This window comes from Vanellus vanellus (genome assembly GCF_965231255.1).
Source record: "Vanellus vanellus genome assembly, chromosome: 17".
Classification (NCBI taxonomy): Eukaryota; Metazoa; Chordata; class Aves; order Charadriiformes; family Charadriidae; genus Vanellus; species Vanellus vanellus.
The window spans coordinates 2,805,202-2,830,336 of NC_138922.1; the positions used below are offsets into that span (position 1 = coordinate 2,805,202).

Below are 25,135 nucleotides of genomic sequence, written 5' to 3' on the forward strand. Positions count from 1 at the left end.
GTGTTTACATGTTGTCGAGTGATTCCTAGTTTTGCTTAGGTAGTTTGAAACCCCGTGATTAGACTTCCCCTTTCTGATGAAACCCTTAGTAGAAATTAAATAAGTTATCACTTTGTGTGTTAGAGGGTCTACCAGGATTTTTTTTTCCTTTGTTTTTTTTTGCTTCCGCTGCTCTTTCACAGCGTGCCAGAAAGTAACGGGAAGTATCCTCAATGAAGAGTAAATCCACCCATGGGGGTTCATTCCTACCCTTTCAGTCTGTGAATTGAGGAGAAAAACTGTCGCGCCTTCCCCCTTTTGAGCGTCTCTGACGTGGAAGAGCAGAGAGTGAAGCCGTGCCGGCTGTCTGGAATACCCTCCCTGCCCTCCATTGCCTTAGCATGGCTTTGAGGAGGGTCAGTTCTGAGATCTGCCCAGGCGCAGAGGGGAGGCTGCCGGGTGGGTAGTTGCCAGGGCTCTCCTTTCCACCCTTTATACAAACAGATGCAGAGTTGCCCTTTTTCCAGTCCCCGAGGACTTCACCTGACAGCCATCACTTTTGCAATATCACCTTCTGTCGTGGTTTGGCCTCAGCCAGCAACAGAGAACCACGCAGCCGCTCACTCGACTCCCACAGCCGTGGAAAAAAAATCAGCAGAAAAGGGCAAAACTCGTGGGTTGAAATATTATAATTTAACAGAACAGACAAAGGGAAAAAGAAAGAAAAGAAAGAAAGAAAAACAATAACACCGGTAAAGGAATACAAGAACGCGATTACAGTACCGCCGCGAAGCGCACCGACGGGACCCGCACGGCCACAACCCACCCCCAAGTGGCGACTGACTCCCCCGCCCCGGCTAGCTCCTTTTATAGCGGGGCATGGGTCACGTGGTATGGAATACGTGCCTCCCCTGCCGGCTCCTTGGAAATTAACCCCATCCTTGCCGGAACCAGGACACCTTCCCAGACGAAGGCCCCTCGATGCCTTTGGGCTGTTTCAGTGGGGTATTTCACCGAGGAGGGCCATGAAGATGCTCCGAGGGCTGGAGCACCTCTCCTCTGAGGAGAGGCTGAGAGAGTTGGGGTTGTTCAGCCTGGAGAAGAGAAGGCTCCGATGAGACCTTCTTGTGGCCTTCCAGTACCTCAAGGGCCTACAGGAGAGCTGGGGAGGGACTCTTTACAAGGGCGTGTAGTGATAGGATGAGGGGGAATGGCTTCAAACTGGAAGAGGGGAAATTTAGATTAAATATTAGGAAGAAATTGTTCACTTTAAGGGTGTTGAGGCCCAGGCCCAGGCTGCCCAGAGAAGCTGTGTCTGCCCCATCCCTGGAGGGGTTGAAGGCAAGGTTGGACGGGGCCTTGAGTAACCTGGTTGGGTGGGAGGTGTCCCTGTGCATGGCAGAGGGGTTGGAACTCCATCATCTTGAAGGTCCCTTCCAATCCAAACCATTCTATGGTACTATGATTCTATGATTCTATGATTTGGGGGACGGCAAGGGGCTCCGCCATGTTGAAGCACGACCAGTCAGGTGGGTCCCAGCAGACCCCTACCAAGCGCCCCCCATGCCACCACCACGCTACATGGCTCCTCCTCGGCAGCTGCCTCACCACCTTGCCCACCACCTGCCATGACTGGTGGAAGGAGTCCACCACCTCCTGCAGCACAAACACTTGATCTTCTCCCACCGTGGGAAAAGTACACAAGCTCTTTGAGGGGCTGTTGGCAGAGGAAGGGAGAGCCCCAGATGATCTCCAAGGGCTGCCCAGGTCCAAAGCTGGCTCTTTCTCCTCGCCAACCTCCTCAGCCTCCTCTCCCTCTCCTCCATGGTCAGTGTCCAAACCTCCAGCCCTCCTCCTGCCGGTCCCAGCCTCTGCCGTGGTGGTGGGTGTCTCAGAGATTGCCATAACCATCTTTTTCCACTGGCCACATGCAGAGATCACAGAAGCCCAGGCCTCACCCCGAGAGTCCTTGGCTATCCACCTTTTATGATCCACTCATCATTTTCACTGGAACGTGGGAAACCCAGGAAAACCCCCAAAAGTCTGCTGTTTTTCCCGGCCAGATGGAGCCTGCTGCAGGACTGTGTGCAGCTCGTGCAGCCCATCCCTAGGCGCCAGCTTTGGTTTCGTAGGGACATAAAATCTTTAAGCCTGTCCTGATCCCTCGAGTGCCCTGGGGCAGTCGGGAGCACGCACTCCCTGAGAGCATCCTTGTCCTTCGGCGTGACAGCACAGGCTGCGCCACACAGAGTTTAACTTTGTATTCATCCTCCATCAATTAATGTGACTTTTGAGCGTTATTCTGCTATTGGATAGACAATTGACCCCTTTCGGGCAGGTACAGTGTTTACAGGAGAGAGGAATAGTCAAAAGAGGCATAAAACTGCGACTGGACAATGTTATGGGTACCTGTAGACCCATGACGGACGCTATAAAAGATCTGGATCTGGGTATTTTCAGAAGGGCAGCTTATGGTCCAGCGTAGTGCTATATTAATAGTGAGAATGTAGATCTGCGACAGAAAGACCATTGGCCATATTGGCAACAAGGGCACATTGCAGAGTCATGGATAATTTACTGTCTACTAGGACCCCCAGATCCTTCTCCTCGGAGCTACTTCCCAGCAGGTCCGCCCCTAACCTATACTGGTGCTTTACATTCTTCTTCCCCAGGTGGACCTTGGTGCAGGACCTTGCACTTGCTTTTGTTGAACCTCATTAGGTTCTTCTCTGCCCAGCTCTCCAGCCTGTCCAGGTCAAGCTGGATGGCAGCACGGTCCTCTGGGGTGTCAGCCACCCCACCCACCTTGGAATCATCAGCAGACTTGCTGAGGATACACTCTGTCCCCTCATCCAGGTCATTAATAAATATATGAAACAAAATAGACCAAGTATTGACCCCTGGGGGACACCAATGGTTACAGTCATGCTGTAAAAGATCTGGATCTGGGTATTTTCAGAAGGGCAGCTTATGATCCTGCGTAGTGCTATATTAATAGACAATGAGAATGTAGAGCTGTGACAGTAAGACTGACAGCTTTTGGCTGAGATTTTGTGCTTTGGCATCTGAATGGATCCCTTGAAATTCCAGTTCAGTCAACTCGGCAAACCGGGGCTGCCGTGCTGAGAATGGGCACCCGCGCTTAACATCAGCCTCCTGTTTTCACCCTGGGTTTGGTGTTGTTTTTTGTTGATTCTGAGCTACAATTGTCGAGGCTTCAGAACAAACATCTGTCAAAACTGGATATGCCCCACCAGAACTGGGAGCGGTAGTTTAGTCATTTTAGTGACTTTGCTGCTGCTGGAGTTGTAGTCACAACTGAGGACCCCAGGTTAATTGCTTGACTAAATGGAGATGATGTGAGTAGTCTACTTAATTCGGTGTGGTACCCAGAGCAGGAGGGATTTGGGGACCACTTACTGGGTGCAGCTGATAACTTCTTGCGTGAAATTCTTGCGTAAATTCACTTAGCTCGTGAATTTGACTGTTTTGCCTGTGCCAATGCTAAGCATGTGTAGCTTTTAGGTACATCACTTGAAAAGCCACTCCAGATGCTATGGTGGGACCAAAGCTTCATGCATTTTGGTGTCCCGTGGCGTCCGTGTGCATGGTGGGGCTCATGGGAGCTTCCCCAGAAAGTCCTGGTCTGCGTGCTTTGCAGAGCACCCGTGGGCCTTTCACAATATTATCGGATTCGTACTGCTGCATTTAGCAAATCCTTCAGAAACGGTGCGGTTGCCTACGACAATGCCTGCTGCCCCTCGTCGTGCAGCGATTCATCTGAGCCAAATTAGCTGCGGGCAGGCAGAGAGAGCGGGCATAGAAGGAGGCTGGGAGCGCTGCAAGGAGCAGAGAGCAGGGCTGGTCCCAAGGTGTGCGCGCGTCCTGCGAGGGGCAGAGGTCGGCTTGCTTTAACTGGCATGATTGTCTCGGGTTTAGCTATGGGCAATCAGCTTTTTACTTCTGTTGGATGGAGTTGGTTCTTCACCCGGCTGGAGCGAGACGCGTGTTTTGAGTGAAACCAAAGTGTGCGAGCCTTTGCGTACACAAACCAGTGTGAGTTATCTCTTGTGTCAGACCTCTGGCAGCAGAGGCACGGCTTTCTCACGGAGGCCAGCTCCGCGTGCCTGTGCGCAGAAAGCAGGAGCGGTGGGACAGGGTGTCACTGCACTCACGAGCAGCTGCAAAACATTTCGGTACCGTCTCAGCCCTCATCTGCAATAACGGGGAAAATGAGAGGCAACTGAAAAAGGCTGTGGGAAGACGGACGGAATGGCCTGAGTATTATGAGGGCAGTGGTTTGCCCATCAGGAGCTCTGCTTTGCCTATGGCTGGCACTTGGTTGCCCAAGGGCTGTACTGCGTTGCCCATTGGCGGCACCAGGGATTGTCCATGGACAGGCTCAAGTTGCCCAGCAAAGGCATGAGGTAGCACACAGCATGCGCTGAGTTGCCCAGGGGTGGCTCCACGTTGCCCACGGAGAGCCCTGGCTTGCCCAATGGCTGCATCAGGTTGCCACAGTGGCTGCAGGGAGTAGGCGGGAAGGAACCCGGTTACTCAGCACCTTGTGCCAGTGGCAACACTGCCCTGGTTCTGTGACACAGAGCGCACTGGGGATGCTCCAGTGTCTGGCAGAGCTTCGACCTGACCGGACGGCACAGCAGCGAGCAGCAGCCCCCCCGGGCACCCCCAAGCCTCTGCAGGGACAGGGTACGTACCTTACCTGGGAGGGGAGGACTGAAAAAGCAGGGATTTCTCCTACTGCCCCCAACAGCTCCTCTGTCCTCCAGATGGACCCGGAGCCGGGGATCGGGGGCTCCCGGCGTGCGTCCTGTTGAGGGCTGGCAGAAAGTGTCACCCTGGGGTGGCTTTACCGAGGGGGATGCAGGGGTGTTTGTTTCGGCTGGAAATGCAGGGAAAAGTAAGCCCGGTCCATTCCCGAGGGATTTTCCTCCCTTCCTTAAGTGTGTGCCTGTCAGGAGCTGAAGGGCAGTAATAGAGCAATAGCACCCGCAGTGCCGTAAGCAGTTCTTGGGAGCCAAATCTTCACGTGTGGCCGTTCCTCCTAGGACTGCTCCAAGGCTGGTGTTTGCAAAGGACTCCGAAAAGCTTTTCTGAGAGATCTTCTTCTGAAGCGCAGTGATTTGACATCAGGTGAGCCACAGACATTCTTCTTCCTTTACAAGGCAAGAGACGGCTGTTCTGCTGAGGCTGATAGGGGGGTTTGGGCGGGGTGGTTCTAATGTGGCTATAGTCAGCTCACCCGCAGACTCCTCACTCGAGCATTCGATGCAAGTGACGAGAGAGGGGTTTGTTTGTCTCTGCATTTCGGGACCTGACGCTCGATGCTGACAGCAGAGTCAAATCCTTTTCCCTACACAAATGCTTGGGATGGTGTCAGAGGGGATTTGCTCTCAAGAGCTTTAGGCCTCGACTGGGGATGCGTGGGTGCTGTGTGCATCGCTGGTGGTGTTAGAAGTTGCATGTGTGGCTGTAAGGGGTAAGGCGAGGAGCTTACTGAGTGGGGTTGTCTTCTCTCTCCTCCTCTGTGCAGGACACGGACCAGAACAGCGGTGTTCCAGAATGCAGCCTGTCAGCTCTCCCGTAACAGCAAAGTTTGCCCATCCAAGATCCATCCCCACCAACTTTCTCCCTCCCATCAGCCCCGTGGCTTCCATCTACAAGAATGGATTTCCTGAGCGCCCGTCATCTCAGAGCTTCAGCCGCCCCTGGATGCCCAACACCTACTACAAAACAGCTGCCCTCAAACCAACTTTGGCTGCCTTTTCCCAGAGTGCCCAGGGCATCCCCGACAGCAAGAGGCTTCCATCTATTTCCAGCAGGAAAACCGTCTTCCACCGCTACACCCCCGAAGACTGGTACAGGTCCAACCACACCAACTATAAGGAGTCAGAGACATCCCGACAAAATGCGGAGCGCTTGAGAGTTGATAACTCCCTCATGGTTCACGCTAAACATCAGGAGACCAAGAAAATGAGCCTGGAAAACACCAAAAACCTGGGTGTACGGGCCAACGATATTGAATTTTGGAAATCAGAGCTCTTCCATGAGCTAGACGAGATGATTGGGGAGACCAACGCGCTCAGCGATGTGAAGAACAGGCTGGAGAGAGCCTTGGCGGAGACGGAGGCCCCTCTCCAGGTAAGCACCCCATCCAGTGGGCTGCAAGCTGCAGCCACTGCTGAAACATCTGCAGCTGTTCAAACCTCTAATTAAGTTTCCCTGCAGCTCCGTAACGTCTAGAAAGGTTTTATGAAGGGCCCATGAGTTAAGTTAGTAATAAACCAACCCCTTGTCATCTGCTGCATCCCCTACCAGCACGTGCTGAGCCCATCAGAGCAGCGTTTCTTAACCACCTATTTGCAGAGGCGCTCCATGCAAAATCCCGGTTTGGGAGACAAAAGCCCCGTGTGTCACTGCGCGGCTCTGGCGAGGTCAGCATCAAGGCTGACACAGGTCCCTGATTTCGGCTGTGGTTGCACCAGGGACGCGTGTGCTCCCTCATGTCGATGCGATGCTGATGTGGCAGCTCGGCTGCTCGTTCTCAGCTAAAGCAGCTGCCCCGGGCAGTTTTTTTTCCCCTGCTGCCATCTCTGTGCCCACCTAGAATGTCTTTTCTTCTTCCGTTACTTGTGATGGGGAGCGTCCCTCGAGAGAACCCTGCCCCTGCAGCCAGCACTGATGGCATGTCCCCAACAGGTCGCTGAGGAGTGCTTGCGCCACCGGGAGAAGAGAATGGGCATCGACCTGGTCCGTGATGACGTGGAGAAACAGCTCTTCACTGTAAGTTTGGCAACACAGAGCAGGTGTTGCAGGTGCTCTCTGTACCTCAACTGCCCGAAACAGGCTTTGCAGCCCCTTCCTTAGTGCCGGTGAGGTGCCAAACTCTCCAAAGCCCCAAAACCTGCCGGGCCAGCGGACGGTGTCCCCCACGCAGCAGCGTGCCCACGCACTGTGGTTAAGACTCGCCCTTACAGAGGAAGGAAGAGCTGCACACCCAGTGTGTTTGTGCAGCTTATCGGGGTGCTCTGTCCCTCTTCAAGGGGTTTGTGAGAGCGTCCTGTCTTTCCCAGCCCTGCCAGAGCAGCACCTATCTCTGTCCATGGCACATACACATGGTATAGCTCTACATCTGTGTCGCACACATACATCTCTATCACACGCATACGCACACACAGATCTGGAGAAGGCAGTGTGCGCCTGACAGCTTGCCCGCTTTTCCCAGCTCTATTAGTTGGGATAATAAAAGAGTGGGCTCCTGCAGACAGGAGGGCTGAAAATGGACTGGATGTGGAGAACTAATCCCCTGCCTGCAGTAGCCGGGGCTTCACAGACGCAATGGGTTTGTGCTGAAGTCAAGTGAGCTGAGAGCAGCACATGCCTTCCTCCAGCGCAGCTGAACGCTTCTTAGAAATTCAGAGTGGGGATTTACAGCAGAGTCAAGTCCATCTCCTCTTGTCCCGTATGGATGGGATTGGTCCTGGGGAGGAAAACGTTTTTGGAGCCAAAAGGGCAGGTGCTGGTTTGGGGAGGAGTGTGAGCAGGACGAGTGAGTCTGGACACTGACGGCGTCACGTTTTGCCTTTGCCCAGGAAGTGGATGTCATCCGGTCATGCCAAGAGAGGATGCATCAGGACCTGGAGAAGGCAAAAGCCCAGCTTGAGCAAGGAGGAGCTCCTTCTCTCCTGCCCCAGGGCTGAGGTGCCTTTGCAGTTGTGATGTGAACCCCCAGCAGACCCCGAGCTCTCCCCACAGCCCGCAGGTGTGAAGCCCCCGCAGGCTCCATGGGACGCGGGCAGTGATGCTCCTGGGGGGACAGAGCTACCTCGGGGGGCGAGATCTGCGGGGACGTGGATCGGGGAGGAAGCCGCTGTGCCCCTACATCCCCACCCACAGCTCTTGTTTGCATCTTGCAGCTCCAACAGGGCGGCCCAGCACCAGCTGGAGAAAGACCTGGCCACCAAGCAGGTGGCCCACTGCATCGATGACAAGTGCCACCACCTGAGGAACTACTACTCCCAGGGCATCCACTACTACCGAGGGGTGGAGCGCGTCGATGCCACGTGAGTGCATCTTCCTTTGCTCCTATCGCTCTAGTAAACTGGCTTTATCTGCACCCAGGAGTTTCTCCCTTTCCCCTCTTTTGCTCCCTCTTCTCCCCGCCCTTCTGGGGCAGGGGCTGCATGGTCCTAGCTACCGGCTGGCATTAAACAATGACATAGAGTCAATTTAAAAGCCTAGATTGAAGCTACATTTAATCCACACTGTTCCCTGCGTGCCCGCCCCTGTCCAGCTTCAGCAGCACGGGCTTACCGGGGGCCTCCCTCTCCTTACCTCCCCAGGATCTCAGTGCCAGCGTCATGGGCCAAGTTCACGGATGAGAACATCCTCCGCTCCCAGAGCGCGTGGGCTGCCTCCGCCAAGCTGCACCATGACATGGAGAGCCTGCTGGTTGTGACAGCTAATGAGATGTGGGGGCAGTTCAACAAGACCAACATCTCCTTTACGAACCGCATCGCTGAGACGGCTGATGCCAAGGGCAGGATCCAGACCCACCTGGCCAAGGTAGCCGGAAGCCCTCCCTTTCGCTGGGGCACTGTCACTTCCCAGTGACACCTCTAAAGCGGGACCCTCCACACAGCCCTGGCCCAAGCAGAGGAACGCACACCCCCAGGAGCTGCTTCTAGAATCATTTTCTCTTTGAAACTCAGAGTGCTGGGGACTTTCTTCTTGCAGCAGGATGAGTTGGCACTGTATTTAATCCTAGGAACGTGCATCCCAGCTGACAGCCTGCTGGTGGATGGGAAAAAAGGGAAATGACGTTGTCGCTTGAGAACATCTTTTTTCATTTATGCATGCGTTTCTTTTTTACGCCAGACCCTGCGAGAAATATTGCAGCATGAGCGGAATATTGAAACCATCCGAAAGGCCATCAAGGACCATGGGCCTCCGTTAAAAGTGGCTCAGACGCGGCTGGATGCGCGCACGCGGAGGCCAAACGTGGAGCTGTGCCGGGACACTGCCCAGCTGCGGTACGGCGGGAGCGCGGGGCCGGCGGGGTCCTTGAGGAGTCCCGGGTGGTCGCTCCCAGGAGCATCACTGGGTGACCAAATTAATGCGGGGGTGTTTGTTTCCTAATGAGTCCTTCCACAAGTGCACTGATAGACTCCCAAGCACCCAGCAGGTATCCCAGCCTTTGGGTGCTGGGAGAGCTCTGCCCCCTCGGCCGGGTACCGCCTAATGGCCCCCCGTGAGGGGCTGGATTTTTCCCACTTGGGGAAACCTCATCTTCTCTCCCGCCTGCTTCCCCGTGGCCGGGTGTGCTCGGCTCCTGCCAGAAACGGGGGGTCCGCGTGAGTCTGAGCACTCTGAAGGGGGAAAGCCTGTGCCCAAGGGGCCCATCTGCAATGACGGGCTAGAAACCACCCCCGGCACGGGACCGTTAACCAGGGCTTCTTGCTCTTTTCCAGCCTTGTCAACGAGGTCCACAACATCAACGAGACCCTCCAGAGCCTTCAGCAGCGCCTGAACCACACCGAGGATGCGCTGCAAACTCTGGTTCGTGCTAAGGCTCTCCTGCAGCACGACCTGGCCATCAAAGCCAACTCTCTATTCATAGACCAGGAGAAATGCATGGGGATGCGCAGGACCTTCCCCAGCACTGCGCGGCTCCTGGGTCCCTCTTAGGTGTTCGGTGTTGCTCATATGTTTTGAAAACACATGCTGAGAGTTGCCCGTCCTGATGAAACCCTGAGGAGAAAGTTAATTAATTATCACTTTTAGGTTAAATGGTTCTATGGGGGACCTCCCCACCCCCCCGCTCACGCTCCTCCTCCCGCCCTGCCTGAGGCGCCGCGCGCCGCTTCCCGCCCTCTGCACCCCGCCCCTCCCCACCGCGCGCCGCTTCCCGCCCGTGGCAGCGCCGCTGCTCGCTCGCCCGCCCTCCCGGGGCCGCTGCAGGCACCGGGCGGTCGCGGCTGCCGGGCCCCCCCCGGCCTCCTCAGCGCCTCCCGCCAGAGCTGCCGGCTCCCGGCGGCTCTCTCCGCGGCCCCGGCGGCTCCCCGCCTGAGGAAAAACCCCGCTGGGCGCCCAGACCGGCCGCTGCGGCGGGGCAGGACCGGCTGCGGAGCAGCTCCGGGCGGCGCTGACCCGTGTGCTGCGGGCTGAGAGCGACCGATTTCGAGACAAGTGCAACAAGAAGGAGTCGGAGCGCTGCCTCTGCAAAATGCCTCTCTCCTTCCCTGGGACCCCTTTGAGAGATGTCCCTTTTCCCCACGGGACAGAGAGAGTCCCTGACTTGTCCCAGACCCCCGGAAAACACGGGGCCATCACAAGAATGTCAAAATGCTGCTTCAAAGAATATCGCCACAGACTTGTATAAGACCATGGGACAGTTACAGAGATTTCCATCTGTACCCCGCTGAAGCCTTAAGAGTGTCGAGGGTGGGAAGTTGAATATATGCCCCAACAGAACAGGAGCTAGACGTTATAGTTCTTAGTGTCAGCTTCTGCAACTTTCTGTGTTCTGCAAGTCCTACTGACATGAAATAAAAGCAGATCCTGCAGAAACAGGGTATCTCTGCCATAAGAGAGATCCAACGTCTTGCTTATTCCCACATCTCTGGGCTATTCAGCTTCCCACTTTCATGACAGAGAAAAACCTGTAGCCACCATGGACGGCCAGAGATGAGGGTGGGTTGGCGGAGGGGGGGGGGGATTGGGGGGGTCCGGGCTGGGGTGTTGGGAGCGGGGGCTCCCCCAGAAACTCACTGGGATCATTGTCTCGGTTTTATTATTAATTGAGGGGAGGGACACGCTGCCGGGAGGGCACCAGCCCATGGGAGCCTCTAGCTGGTCTTTTCTCCCCCCATTTTATTTCTTCATTAAATATAAAATGTAAATATAAAGAGTTATATATATGTAATGCGTATAAATCCAGAGAGAAGGAAGCAGCAGCGCAGAGGCGCTGCCAGGGTGGGGGGTTTCCCTATGTCCCCCCCAGCATCCCTGCAGCAGGGCAGGGGAGGGAAAGGGGGGAGTAATGAAAAATAAATGGATGGAGGCAGCTGTCAGCATCCCAGATCATGGCCATGGTGGCACAGAGATGATGGTAACCCTGGCCAAGGGGATGACCTGATGTCCCCCACATTCACCCCAGAAATCGAGACACTGTGGTTCGCAGGGGGCAGCTGGGACAGGGGACCATTGGAGAGATGCTACTGGAGGCCGAGGACCTCCAGGGGACCCTGGCAGTGTCTCAGGTGTCTTGATCGGGGTGCCCGAGGACGCTGGCTGTGTCCCCTGGGTGGTGATCTGGGTGCCAGGCACCCTGGCTGCCTCCCAGGGTTCGTGGTGCAGGGTCCAGGGGACACTGGCTGCATCTCTGGGGTGGTGGCGCTGGCATCAGAAGCCCTCCTCCCATCTGAAGGAGCGCCTGCCTGCTTCTCAGTGCTCTTTGAGTGCCCCCTCCCTGCTGAAATCCCCCCAGCATCCCCACAGCCCCCTCGAGGACTGCCGACTCCTCACCTTCCCCTTCTGAGGTGGAAGGGTGATGACTTGACCATGCAGGGAGGACACCGAACGATGGGGGGGCGATGCTGTCCTCATCTAGAGGGACACGGTCCAAGGGGACACGCTGCCAGTGAAGGGGTCTTGCCCTCGGGTCCAGGTTCAGAGCACAATGAGCCCCCGACCCAGGGTGACCCCACAGCAAACACCCCACGGGAGCCCCCCCACCCAGGGCTCCCGCCTCCCTCCGGGAAGAGCAGGTGCAGCTTCTCCAGCTTGCTATGGTCTGACTTGGTGGCTTCCAGCTGGGCCACCTTCTTCTTCAGGTGGCCAAGCTGCCTAGTCTGGCAGAGAGCCTCCACCGTCTCCATACAGCAGCCGGAGACTCTGCATGAGCCCAAGGACCCCCAGGGCACAGCCGGCTCCTGCAAAGGGGACATGGCCCTGACATCGGTGTCACAGCGGATCCTGGACCCCTGGGATGTTGGCAAGAGGGTCCCTGCTGCCACGTGACCTGCCCGGGCAAGCTGTGTGCTGGGCAAAGCCTCTGCACATCTCCAGGGCTGGTGGGAAGCAGAAATACGGGGTAATTTTTCAAGATTATCCCCTCTGTTGTGCTTGTGACCGTTGTTCAGAGCCCCCCAAAAATAGGGGAAACAATAAGGAATGGGTTGAAAGTTTTTTATTCATTAAATAATAGTAAATCAATTTTTAACAAAAGCTGTCCCTGCCCACCTGCCAGATCCGTCCTGTGGGGCCCCAGCGCCCTCTAGCTGTTCTTTTCTACCCCCAGTTTGTTTTGTTTTGATTTGTTTTGGATTTTAATATATAAATATATCTCATGTGTATAAATCCAGGCAGAAGGAAGCTGCAGCAGAGAGGCGCTGCTGGTAGGGGGATCCCTATGTCAGCCCTCCCCTAACATCCCTGCAGCGCAGCAGGAGACGGAATGATTAAATAATACTAAATCCCTTTTTAACAGCAGCTGTCCCTGCCCGGCTCTCCACTGCTGGACCCGTCTCGCACTGTCCCACTGGTGCCCCCGCGGCTGGCAGAGATGGCCAGTGGACACGTCTGCCCTTGCGCTCCACTGGCTGGGGCACCGCTCTTACCACCCCAGCACTTACCACCAACAGACCTGGGCCTCCTCCTCCTCCTCCTCCCCCTCATCCCTCCCTCCTGCTTTGCTGCCCACCAGGCAATCCATCCCCCAGAACCCCCCAGCCCACCATGCTGCACTACCTCCTGTCCTGGTGCAGCATCCGGGCGTGCTCGTGGCCGTACCACATCACGGTCCAACATTGTCTGGTCCTGGGGACCCAGAAGCTGGCTGGCAGCATCCTGGAATTTCCTCTGAAGAGGGGCAAGGAGAGGGGCACCAGTGTGGATGTGGGCATGGGATTTATAAGGAGCATCTGCAAAATAGCTTGGCACAAGGCAGGGACGCGGGGCTGGGCTTTCTCTCCCCTCTTTCCCAGCTCCCACGTTTCTTTTTATAAGCCTGTTTAGTTCCCCAGTGCCTCAGCATCCCTTTGGTGGATGCCTGCAATTCCCTCTACCCCAGCATGACCTGCAGGCAGTGGTGCCCGTTTCTCCCTCCCCGGGGCAGTGCTGGCCAGTAGAGAGTGGGGGGCTCCAGGGGGTTGCGCTGAGCTCCCCCGCTCCCCCCAGTGGGACACCCTTCCCACTCTTCCCTCCTGGTGCCCTTCCCGCCAGGTGACAGCGCTGGCTGATGGCCACGGGGCAGGGGCTGGGGTGGCAATGGGGAGAGAGGCAGGGAGGGGGCGAGGGCCAAGCTCCCTCCTGGGGGCACCGGCAGAAGCTCACCAAGCCAAGTGCCTCCTGTATCACCCGGATCTCCTCCGCCATGCGGGACTGCGCCGCCTTCATCGCGCTGATCTCCTGGAGGAGCTCCTGGGAGCGAGCCATGGCCTGGGAGAGGGGGGTGGTGGGGTGAGCCCCAGGGGAGGGTCCTGGCAGGCTGCTCTCTCTCCAGGACGGGGGTCGGGCTGTGCCCCCACTCCTGGACAAGGAGGTCCAGCAGGCCCAGGTGCCCGAGCACGACCTGCAGGAGGCAGCGCAGTGCCGTGAAGTTGATGGCCTTCACCCCCCAAACGGGCAGGATTAGCCTCCACAGGGCCACTCGGGGGGTGTCCGTCACCCCCCAAACCGGGATGCTCCCACCTCCCCAGGCTCCTTTAGAGCCCCATGGGGTAGGAAACCCTCTCGTCCTTTTACCCCATCTGCAGGATGAGCTGGGTGCTGCCAGAACGGGAATGGCAGTGGTGGCAGTCAGGGCATCACAAGTCCTCCCATCTGAGGGAGCGTCTGCCCATTTCCCAGGGGTTTCTGGTACCCTCTGTGTCCCTGCTGGCATCCCCCGGGAGCCAGGCTGTGTCCCCAAAGTCCCCTTGCTGGTCCAGGGCACAGGGTGTGTCCCTGGTCCCTTCAGCCCCACCACTGAGCTCGCCCCAAGCTGGGTGTACATGTCCAACTGGGGGGCCTCAGTGGGAGCAAAGTGGCCCCAGTGCCCTCTTGGGGAGAGGAGGTGAAGGGGAGCTGTGGGTTAACAAGATGTTGAACAGATTGTGAAAGAAGAAAGAACATATAAATTATTTAAAACAACAAATTATTATAGTATATTATATTACATTACATTACATTATATTATATTTCAAATAAATAAATTAATAAAAACCACTAATGAATCTAGCCTGGGCAGTTCAGCGGGGACAGACTGGCCCTCACCCATCCTCCCCCCCTCTGCACCCCTTCAGGGCCTGGAGGAAGCGGAATGGGGGGCTGTGATTTCTCAAGGTGATTCCGCCCTGTCCCTGTGGCCACCGTTCACGGCCCTTCCCTGGGAAAGGGGGGATATAGCGGGGGGAAGGAATTCCCAAATAAAGCTTGCTTTAAAGAAAGCCGAAAGATAAAAAGACAAAGAAAAACAACCAATAAGAGTTTGAAGCTTTTTTATTAACTGAATTGTAATAATTAATTTAAATTATTAAAAAACAATAATGAATCTAATAATTAAAAAATATCACCTCGTGAATTGCTGTCCTGTTGGAATGCCCGGTGCTGGATCTGTCCCGTGGGGCCCCCGCTCAGCAGGCAGCTGCTGGTCCAGCCGGCCCCTGCGGATGCAGCCGTCCTTGCCTAAAAGACCCGTCATGTTGCGCTGGGAAGGAGAGAGCATCTGGCTGAACCACGGGCCGAATTCAGCATCCCCAGGCAATGCTCCCACACCCAGCTCTCCCTGGGGAGACTGAGGCACGGATCCCCAGACACCCAGCATCACCCTCCCAGCCCCAGTCGCCTCCGCCGTATCCCGACCTTTGTCACCTCTACCTTGTTGGGGAGCGTGGGAGGCTGGAGGCACGTGGGGGGGGGGGGGGGCGGGGGGGGGGGGAGGGGAAAGGGGCGTGGAGACAGTGCAGGTGCCGCAGTGTGGTGGTGATGGTGTGTTGGTACCCGCAGCTCCGTGGCACGGTGGGGTAGCCACCCTCAGCCGCCTGCTCCCTGTGGGACAGGGCAGGGGGATGCTCAGTGCCTGACACCATGGCACCCTGTGCTTCACCCCGCTATGCCCGCACTGGGGCCAGGGGCTGCTCCCCGGTGGGGTCTGTCCCTCCCGGCTCCCCTCCGACTGCTGCGGGAGACACCCCACCCGTCCAACCATGCGGGATCTGCTCTTTCCCCACAGCCCCGGTGAGCTGGTCATGGCCGGGGCAGGTCCCTGCAGCCCACCCAAGGACAGCAGGAGGCAGGAGCTGGGCTGTCCCAGCTGCAGGGCTTAATTTTGGCAAGGTGTTTCAGAGGAGCCACGTGACCCCCCAAGGCCCAGGTCAGGCTGAGACCAGACACAACTCGGCACGTGTGGCTTCAGCACCTTTGAGACAGAGCCCTGGGCCAGACGGGGCAGTGTGTGGGGGGTGTAAAACCCCACGAGCTGGGGCACGGGATGGGTCCCCGTGTCCCCTACCTGTGAATGTGCTGCCAGTTTTTCTCCGGCTTGAGGACAGTAGGTGGGTGGCAGTTGAGGTGGGGGGGGTAATGTTGTCATCGATGGGGTGGCCACAGTGTGCTTGGGGAGAGCAGGAGCCGCAGATGGGTGATGGGGGAGAAACGACCTACCCTGGCTCGGGGCAGCACCCCAAAACCCACGGGCTTGTACCCCACGGCACCCCCTGCCTGCTGCCCCCTGGGGAGGGCTGCCTGTCCCCCCACTGCCGTGCAGGTCTGTGAGTGGACTTGGCAGGGTCAGGACCCCCAGGCAGACACACGAACCCCCGTGCCCAGCACAGCAGGGCACCACCAGTACCCATCTGCCCCTGTCCCACCCAGGATGCTGGGTGCTACTGAGGGCCAGGCACCCCCATGCTGAGGGGCCGGTGGCAGGACAGACTGGGGACATGGCTCAGTAGCTGCTTCATCAGCATCCCCACGGTTCGCTGGTGAAATTGGTCCCATGCCAGGGTACCATGCGGGCACCAACCAGGACAGCCAGAGGGACTGGGGCGAGCGCTGTCCCCAAAGTCACCACTATCCCCATCACACTCACTCCTTAATCTCAGCTGCATCATCGGCCTCTGGCTGCGGCACCTTCTCCTGGAGCTGCTGCAGGGTGCTCTTGCTGTGCGCCTCCAGCTGCTGCCAGATCGCCCCCAGCTCCAGGCGGTCCAGCTGTGGGTGGTGCACACACCCATCCGCCCCGGTATAGGACATAGCAGTCCCCGGGGGGAACACCCAGGAGGGGGGAGCCTCAGAGGCATGCTGCCTTAGGCTGACGAGCCACAGAGGTGCCAGTTTGGTTGGCGGTGGTGAGAGAACCATCACCTTGGAGGCCACCTCTGTCACTGAACTGTCACTGGACCTGCCCCCGGCCCGTCACTTGGCTCTGCATCTCCTCGACCGTCTCATTCAGCCGCTTCACGCTTGCGTCAAACTTGGTGTGATTGACTTTGCTGGCCCGGGCGGTGGTGTCTGCTTTCCAGCCAGAGGGAAAGGCAGGAGAGCGGTAGGGAAAGGGTGGACGGACCACGGGCAGGGCCAGCTCGTGACAAGAGAGGGACAAGTGGCTACATGGCCCTGCTCGCCCCATCAACACTGTGGGGTTGCTCCCATCAGCCAAAGGGACGTGGGGAGAGACAGGGGGACCTAGGGAGGGACCTGCAGCTGGTCTGGAAATCCTCCTTCCCCCCGGCTGGTTCTGCCATCGAGCACCCAAGGGACAACGGGCGTTTGTCAGCCTACACAGGACCCCTCTTGGCTGCTGCGGTGGTCACTTGAGGCCGTACCACAGCAATTCCCAGCACTGGGTCCTCCTTCTCCGCTTTGTCCTTCTCCAGCCTCTCCGGGACTGCAACAGAGCCTTCACACGCAGAAAGCACCCCAGGATGCTATGGCAGGGTCAGAGCTGCCTTCTGGCCAGCTGAGACCCCCCGACCTCCCCAGTTCCCTCCAAAACCTCCAGGAAAGGCAGTGGGAACCTCTGCAGGGCTGCCAGCATGTTTGCAGGGGAACTAAGCCCTTGTGGTGCCCAGCCTGGGCTCTGCCTGGAGGATGCTCTGACTCCACGGGAGTTTCAGAGACATTCCTCGTTGTGTTTCTGCTACTGGGGACTGTCATCCAGGAGGTTCCCCATGACAGAGCTGAGCTTCTCATAGTCCCCTTGCACCTGCCCCATGGTGGCTTGGCTGAGCTTCAGCAGCTCCTCATCCTGCTTCAGGGAGGAAGGTGACAAGGCCGGGTGGCACTGGCTGCCCCGTGGGGACAGACCCAGGTTACTTGGCTGGTGGCCAGGGGCTATCAATGGCAGCAGGACATTTCCACAGGACTATAATTTCCTTCCCCACAGCTGACTTGTCCAAGCCCATTTGAGGAGAAGGACCTGGGGCTGTTGGTGGATGAGAAGCTCAACATGAGCCGGCAATGTGCGATCGCAGCCCAGAGGGCCAACTGAATTCTGGGCTGCATCAGAAGTGTGGCCAGCAGGTCAAGGGAGGGCATTCTGCCCCTCTTCTCCACTCTCATGAGACCCCCACCTGGAGTAGTGCGTCCAGCTCTGGAGCAGGCCTGAGGAGGGCCATGAAGATGCTCAGAGGGCTGGAGTACCTCTCCTATGAGGAAAGGCTGAAAGAGTTGGGGTTGTTCAGCCTGGAGAAGAGATGGCTCCAGGAAGACCTTATTGCGGCCTTCCAGTATGTCCTGGTTTGAGAGACACAGGACTAATTTCTCTTCTAATACTTGGGAAAACTGCACTTTTAGAAGACTCCACTGTCTGAATCTGTGAAAATATTGACTTTACAGTTTTCAGAGTTGGAAGGGACCTCTAGAGATCATCTAGTCCAACTCCCCTGCTAAAGCAGGATTGCCCAGAGCACATTACTCAGGACTGCATCCAGGCGGGTCTTGAAAATCTCCAGAGAAGGGGACTCCACCACCTCCCTGGGCAGCCTGTGCCAGTGCTCTGTCACCCCCACCGTAAAGAAGTTTTTCCGTGTATTTGAACGGAACTTCCTATGTTTTAACTTGTGCCCGTTACCCCTCTTCCTGTCACTGGGAAATTAGGAGGAAATTTTATATTAGGAGGAATTTAATAATTTAATATTAGGAGGAAATTTTTAAATGTGAGGGTAGTTAGGCCCAGGCCCAGGTTGCCCAGAGAAGCTGTGGCTGCTCCATCCCTGGAGGTGTTCAAGGCCAGGTTGGACGGGGCTTGGAGCAACCTGGGCTGGGGGGAGGTGTCCCTGCCCATGGCAGGGGGTTGGAACTCCATGATCTTGAAGGTCCCTTCCAACCCAAACCATTCAATGGTTCTATGGTTCTATGATTCTATGATTTGAGGGACAGCCAGAGGCTCCCCCACGTTACAGCAAAGCACAACCAGCCAGGGGGGTCCCAGCAGACCCTCACCAATCCCCCCGCACTGTTCTCTCTACATGTCTCCTCCTCAGCAGCTGCCTCACCACCTTGCCCAGCCATGACAGGTGGAAGGAGTTCACCACATCCTGCAGCTTCTCATCCTACAGCGCTGGAGGAGCTGTAGCCCACCTGTGCTCTGGTGTCCGTGCTGCAGACGGGGCATGCTGCATGCGCCTCTGCCTGCTCCTGCCCCGCGCTCTCTATTGGCCTCAGCTTGTGCTGCTGCTGGAGGGACTTTTTACAAGGGCGTGTAGTGATAGGATGAGGGGGAAAGGCTTCAAACTGGAAGAGGGGAAATTTAGATTAAATATTAGGAAGAAATTGTTCACTTTAAGGGTGTTGAGGCCCAGGCCCAGGCTGCCCAGAGAAGCTGTGTCTGCCCTATCCCTGGAGGGGTTGAAGGCAAGGTTGGACGGGGGCTTGAGTAACCTGGTTGGGTGGGAGGTGTCCCTGCGCATGGCAGGGGGGTTGGAACTCCATCATCTTGAAGGTCCCTTCCAATCCAAACCATTCTATGGTTCTATGATTCTATGATTTGGGGGACGGCGAGGGGCTCCGCCATGTTGCAGCACGACCAGTCAGGTGGGTCCCAGCAGACCCCTACCAAGCGCCCCCCATGCCACCACCACGCTACATGGCTCCTCCTCGGCAGCTGCCTCACCACCTTGCCCACCACCTGCCATGACTGGTGGAAGGAGTCCACCACCTCCTGCAGCTTCTCATAGCGCTGGAGGAGCTGTAGCCCACCTGTGCTCTGGTGTCCGTGCTGCAGACAGGGCGTGCTGCCTGCGCCTCTGCCTGCTCCTGCCCCGCGCTCTCTATTGGCCTCAGCTTGTGCTGCTGCTGCAGGAAGGGGAGAAGAATTGGCTCTGACATGGCATGGATGCAGCCACGGAGCCCAGGGACCGTGGCAGCTCCACGGCCCCAGCCAGCCCAGGGGACGTGCCACATCCAGCTCCTTCAGCTCCTGCTTTAACTCCTGCAGTTCTGGCAACGAATTTAAAAGCCACAGAGCTCCATTTGGCTAAATCATAGAATCACAGAATCATAGACTGGTTTGGGTTGGAATAGACCTTTAAGGGCCATCTAGTCCAACCTCCTGCCACGAGCAGGGACATTTTCATATAGACCAGGTTGCTCAGAGCCCCGTCCAACCTGGCCTGGAATGTTTCCAGGGATGGCTCGTCTCCCACCTCTCTGGGCAACCTGGGCCAGTGTCTCACCACTCAGCATAAAACGTTTCTTCCTTCTGTCTAGTCTAAATCTTCCCTCTTTCAGTTTAAAACCATCCCACCTTGTTTTACCACAACAGGCCCTGCTAAAAGGCTTGTCTCCACCTTTCTTATCAGCCCCCTTGAGGGACTGGAAGGGGCTCTAAGGTGTTTTGGGAGCCTTCTCTTCTCCAGGCTGAACCCCCCCCAACTCTCCCAGCCTGTCCTCACAGCAGAGGGGCTCCAGCCCTCGCAGCATCTCCGGGGCCTCCTCTGAACCTGCTCCAACAGCTCCGTGTCCTTCTGCTGTTGGGACCCCCCGAGCTGGAGGCAGCACTGCAGCGGGGTCTCCCCAGAGCACAGCAGAGGGGCAGAATACCCCCCTCGCCCTGCTGGCCACCCTGCTGGGGAAGACATTGGTGCCAGCAGCTACGAATCGATCAGGATGGAATTAAGAGGACCTACAACTCCCCGACTAAACGTCTCGATTTCCAGAGGACGAGCTCTGAGGCACTAAGGCGGGCAGAAGGATGGGCAGAGCCCCCCCCCGCCAACACCGATGGGAAAGCTGCCACCACGGCCTAGCGACCCCTGTGGGCCGGGCTGGGCCGAGCCACGGGGCACCTCAGGGGGGCCGCGAGGGGAGCGGGCCCTGCCAGGGGAGGCGAGATGCCAGGGACACTGGGCACGCAGACCACCAATATGGGGACACATCAAGGTCGCCGAGCCCCCAGACCACCACCGTGGGAACACAGCTAGGTCCACCAGGAACCCATATCACCAATCTGGGAACACAGCAAGGGTCCCCTGAATGCAGACCGACACCCTTGGGACAGAGCCAGGGCCACTGGGCATGAAGACCACCACCCTGGGGACACAGCCTGGGCAACCAGGCACCAAAACTACCACCTGGGGACAGAGCCAGGGCTACTGGGCACGGAGACCACCACACTGGGGAGAAAGCCAGTATCCCCGAGAACCCAGACCACCACCCTGAGGACACAGCCGGGGCCACCGGGCATCTAGACCACCACCCTGAGGACACAGCCAGGGCCACCAGAAACCCAGATCACCAAACTGGGGACACAGCAAGGGTCTCCGAGCACCCAGACCACCACACTGGTGACACAGCAAGGGTCCCCTGGTATGCAGACCACCACCTGTGAACACAGCCAGGGCCACCGGGCACCCAGGCCACGACTCTGAGGACACAGCCGGGGCCACCAGGCAGGAAGACCACCACCCTGGGGAAACAACCATGGTCCCCGTGCACACTGATCACAACTTTGGGCACACAGCTAGTGTCCCTGAGCACCCATAGCACCACTCTGGGGACAAAGTCAGGGCTACCAAGTATGCAGACCACAACACTGGGGACACAGCCAGGGCCACCGGGCACGCAGACCACCAATCCGGGGACACAGCCAGGGTTCCCTGGCACCAGAACACCACACCTGGGAGGCACTCAGGGGCACCAGGGACCAAGACGACCACCCCAGTCTAACACCAGGGATAGAGCCAGTGTTTCCCAGACTCTGGATCACCGCACTGGGGGTTTCTTTGTGGTAGGTGAAACCTCCATCATGGCTCTTAATGGCAGAAAGCTCCATCACCATCCCACGGAAGGCCAGAGCAGAACCTCTTCACAGGGGGGGACAGGCGCCCACTAGCTTGGTGCCTGCTGTATTTCCCGATAGGATCTGGGGGGGCAAAGTGGATCTGGGGGCTGTGAATTATGAAGGTGATGCCGCCCCCTCAGTCCCACTGACTGCTGCTCCTGGCCCATCCCTGAGAAAGGGGGAAGCTGGGGAACTTTTTAGATTTCAAATCAACATTGCTTAAAAAAAAAGGCCCCCCCCAAAAAAAGAAAAAAGACCAAAACAACCCAGGTTGACTTTTTTTTTATTTCTTACATAGAAACAATGAATTCAATAATTAAATAACAATGAATTCAAGAATTGTTGTCCCTGTTGGGCTGCCCGGGTGCTGGATCCGTCCCGCAGGGCCCCCGCTCAGCAGGCAGCTGCTGGTCCAGCCGGCCCCTGCGGATGCAGCCGTCCTTGCCCAACAGACCCGTCATGTTGCCCTGGGAAGGAGAGAGCGTCTGGCTGAACCACGGGCCGAATTCAGCATCCCCAAGCAACGCTCCCACACCCAGCTCTCCCTGGGGAGACTGAGGCACGGACCCCCAGACGCTCAGCATCACCCTCCCAGCCCCAGTCACCCCCACCGTATCCCGACCTTTGTCACCCCTACCTTGTTGGGGAGCGTGAGGGGTGGGAGGAGCAGGGGAGGCCGGAGACACTGCAGGCGCCGCAGCGGGGCAGTGACAGTGCGCTGTTCCCCGCAGCTCCGTGGCACGGTGGGGTACACACCCTCAGCCGCCGTCTCTCTGTGGGATGGGGAAGGGGGATGCTCAGTGCCCAGCACTGTGGCACCCTGTGCTTCACCCCGCTACGCCCGCGAGGGGGCCAGGGGCTGCTCCCCGGTGGGGTCTGTCCCTCCCGGCTCCCCTCCGACTGCTGCGGGAGACACCCCACCCGTCCAACCATGCGGGATCTGCTCTTTCCCCACAGCCCTGGTGAGCTGGTCATGGCCGGGGCAGGTCCCTGCAGCCCACCCAAGGACAGCAGGAGGCAGGAGCTGGGCTGTCCCAGCTGCAGGGCTTAATTTTGGCAAGGTGTTTGAGGAGCCACGTGACCCCCCATGGCCCAGGTCAGGCTGAGACCAGACACAACTCGGCACGTGTGGCTTCAGCACCTTTGAGACAGAGCCCTGGGCCAGACGGGGCAGTGTGTGGGGGGTGTAAAACCTCACAGAGCTGGGGCACGGGATGGGTCCCCGTATCCCCTGCTTGTGGCTGTGCTGCCAGTTTTCCTCTGGCTTGAGGACAGAAGTTGGGTGGCAGTTGAGGTGGGGGGGTAATTTTGGCATCGATGGGGTGGCCACAGTGTGCCTGGGGAGAGCAGGAGCCGCAGATGGTTTATGGGGTACAAACGACCTACCCTGGCTCGGGGCAGCACCCCAAAACCCACGGGCTTGTACCCCATAGCACCGCCTGCCTGATACCACGCAGGCACCGACCAAGACAGCCAGAGGGACCAGGGCCAGCGCTGTCCCCATCACACTCACTCCTTAATCAAAGCCACATCATCAGCCGCTGGCTGCGGTGTCTTCTCCTGGAGCTGCTCCACTATTCTCTTGCTGTGCTCCTCCAGCTGCTGCCGGAACGCCCCCAGCTCCAGGCGGTCCAGCTGTGGATGGTGCACACCCTCAGCCTCAGGGAGGACCCTCAGAGGGATTCTACCTTAGGCTGATGAGCCACAGAGGTGCGAGATTTGCGTGGTGGGGATGAGCCACTCCTCACCTTGGACAGCAGCTCTTCATTGAACTGCTGCTCCACCTGCTCCTGGTCCTTCACCTGGCTCAGCATCTCCTCAACTATCTCATTCAGCTGCTTCATGCTTGCATCAAACTCGGTGTGATTGATTTTGCTGGCAAGGGCGGTGGTGTCTGCTTTCTAGCCAGAGGGAAAGGCAGGAGAGCGGTGGGGAAAGGGTGGAGGGACCATGGGCAGGGCCACCTCCTGACAGGAGGAGAAGGACAAGTGGCTACATGGCCGCCCTTGCCCCATCAGCACCGTGGGGTTGGTCCCAGCAGCCAAAGGGACCCGGGGAGAAAGAGAGGGACCTGGGGAGGGTCCCGCAGCTGGTCTGGAAATCCTCCTTCCCCCTGGCAAGTTCTGCCACCAAGCACCCAAGGGACAACGGGTGTTTGTCACCCTGCCTGGAACCCCCTTGGCCTGTGCCAGGGCCCTCAAGGGCTTACCACATCAATTCCCAGCACTGGGTCCTCCTTCTCTGCTTTGTCCTTCTCCAGCCTCTCCGGGGACTGCAACAGAGCCTTCACATGCAGAAAGCACCCCAGGATGCCATGGCAGGGTCAGAGCTGCCTCCCAGCCAGCTGAGACCCCCCAACCTCCCCAGTTCCCTCCAAAACCTCCAGGAAAGGCAGTGGGAACCCTGCCCCCTACCACACCCCCTCCCCCATGCCACCACCACACTACATGGCTCCTCCTTGCCAGCTGCCTCAACACCTTGCCCACCACCTGCCTCACCACCTTGCCCACCACCTGCCATGACATGAAGTCTACCACCTCCTGCAGCTTCTCATAGCGCTGGAGGAGCCGTAGCCCACCTGTGCTCTAGTGTCTGTGCTGCAGACGGGGCGTGCTGCCTGCGCCCTTGCCTGCTCCTGCCCCGCGCTCTCTATCGGCCTCAGCTTGTGCTGCTGCAGGAAGGGGAGAAGAATCGGCTCTGACGTGGCATGGATGCAGCCCAGGAGCCCAGGGGCCGTGGTGGCTCCATGGCCCCAGCCAGCCCAGGGGACGTGGCCAGGAACCCCACCAGAACCACTGCACTGAGCCGGCGGGCAGTGGGAGCACTCCCTGCAGACTTCACCTGTGCCTTCATTTGTTCGGCTGTCTGCATCACCACCTTCTTCAGTGTGTCCTTGGTCCTCTCCTGGTACTCTCCGAGCTCCTTCAGCTCCCGCTCTACCTCCTCTAGTCCCAGGTCCTTCATCTCTATCAGCTCCTGCTTGACTTTTTGCAGCGTGTATCTGGCCAGTGAGACGGGGGCACGGGCAGGATTAGCCTCCACGGGGCTGCTCAGGGGGTGTCCCTCGCCCCCCAAACCAGGATGCTCCCACCCCTCCGAATCCCTTGTAGCCCCACGGGGTAGGAAACCCTCTCCGTCCTTTTACCCCAGCTGCAGGCTGATCTGGTTGCTGACACGTGCTTTGCAGTCACCTCCAGTCACCCCCGGCTTTCCAAGGGCATCCTCCGGCTGCCTGATCTGGGAACGGCAGTGGTGGCACAGTCAGGGCATGGGTCCCGCTGTCGTCCCAGCACGGGGGTCCCTGGGATGCCCTGGTCTCAGGAGCTCACTTGTCCCCCGCAGGGGCTGCTGTGGGATGTCACTGCCATAGGCAGTGGAGGAGGTCTGTCTGTCTGTCAGGCCAGCTGAGGAGCTGCCCTGGCACTGCCTGTGCCAGGTCCTGTCTCCTGGCAGGATGCGCAGGGAAGAGAAGTGCTGAGCAAAGCGCCGCAGAGGCCGCGAGGCGTGCGGTGGCTGGAGGCGCTGGGTGCTGCGGTCCCTCTTGGTCCCGCTCCCGCAGACGGGATGCCCCAGCACTTACCACCAACAGACCTCAGACTCCTCTTCCTCTTTCTCCTCCTCCTCCTCCTCCTCCTCCTCCTCCCCCTCATCTCCCCCTCCTGCTTTGCTGCCCACCAGGCAATCCATCCCCCAGCACCCCCCAGCCCACCATGCTGCACTACCTCCTGTCCTGGTGCAGGACCTCGTGGCCGTACCACATCACGGTCCAACACTGTCTGGTCCTGAGGACCCAGAAGCTGGCTGGCAGCATCCTGGAATTTCCTCTGAAGAGGGGCAAGGAGAGGGGCACCAGTGTGGATGTGGGCATGG

The 25,135-nt window shown here is 58.0% G+C and overlaps 1 protein-coding gene across 1 annotated transcript; it reads left to right on the forward strand.

Annotated features, from left to right (window-relative positions):
* Positions 1 to 3,327: 3,327 nt before the first annotated feature.
* LOC309679059 (tektin-3-like) lies at positions 3,328 to 11,270 on the forward strand (the record flags this gene model as incomplete). The annotated part of the gene is made up of 8 exons (XM_082492290.1): positions 3,328 to 3,338; positions 5,820 to 6,003; positions 6,700 to 6,783; positions 6,978 to 7,045; positions 7,917 to 8,063; positions 8,343 to 8,565; positions 8,878 to 9,032; positions 11,159 to 11,270. The coding sequence occupies 8 exons, from the start codon at positions 3,328 to 3,330 to the stop codon at positions 11,268 to 11,270; spliced, it is 984 nt and encodes a 327-aa protein (XP_082348416.1).
* Between the last annotated feature and the right edge of the window lie 13,865 nt (positions 11,271 to 25,135).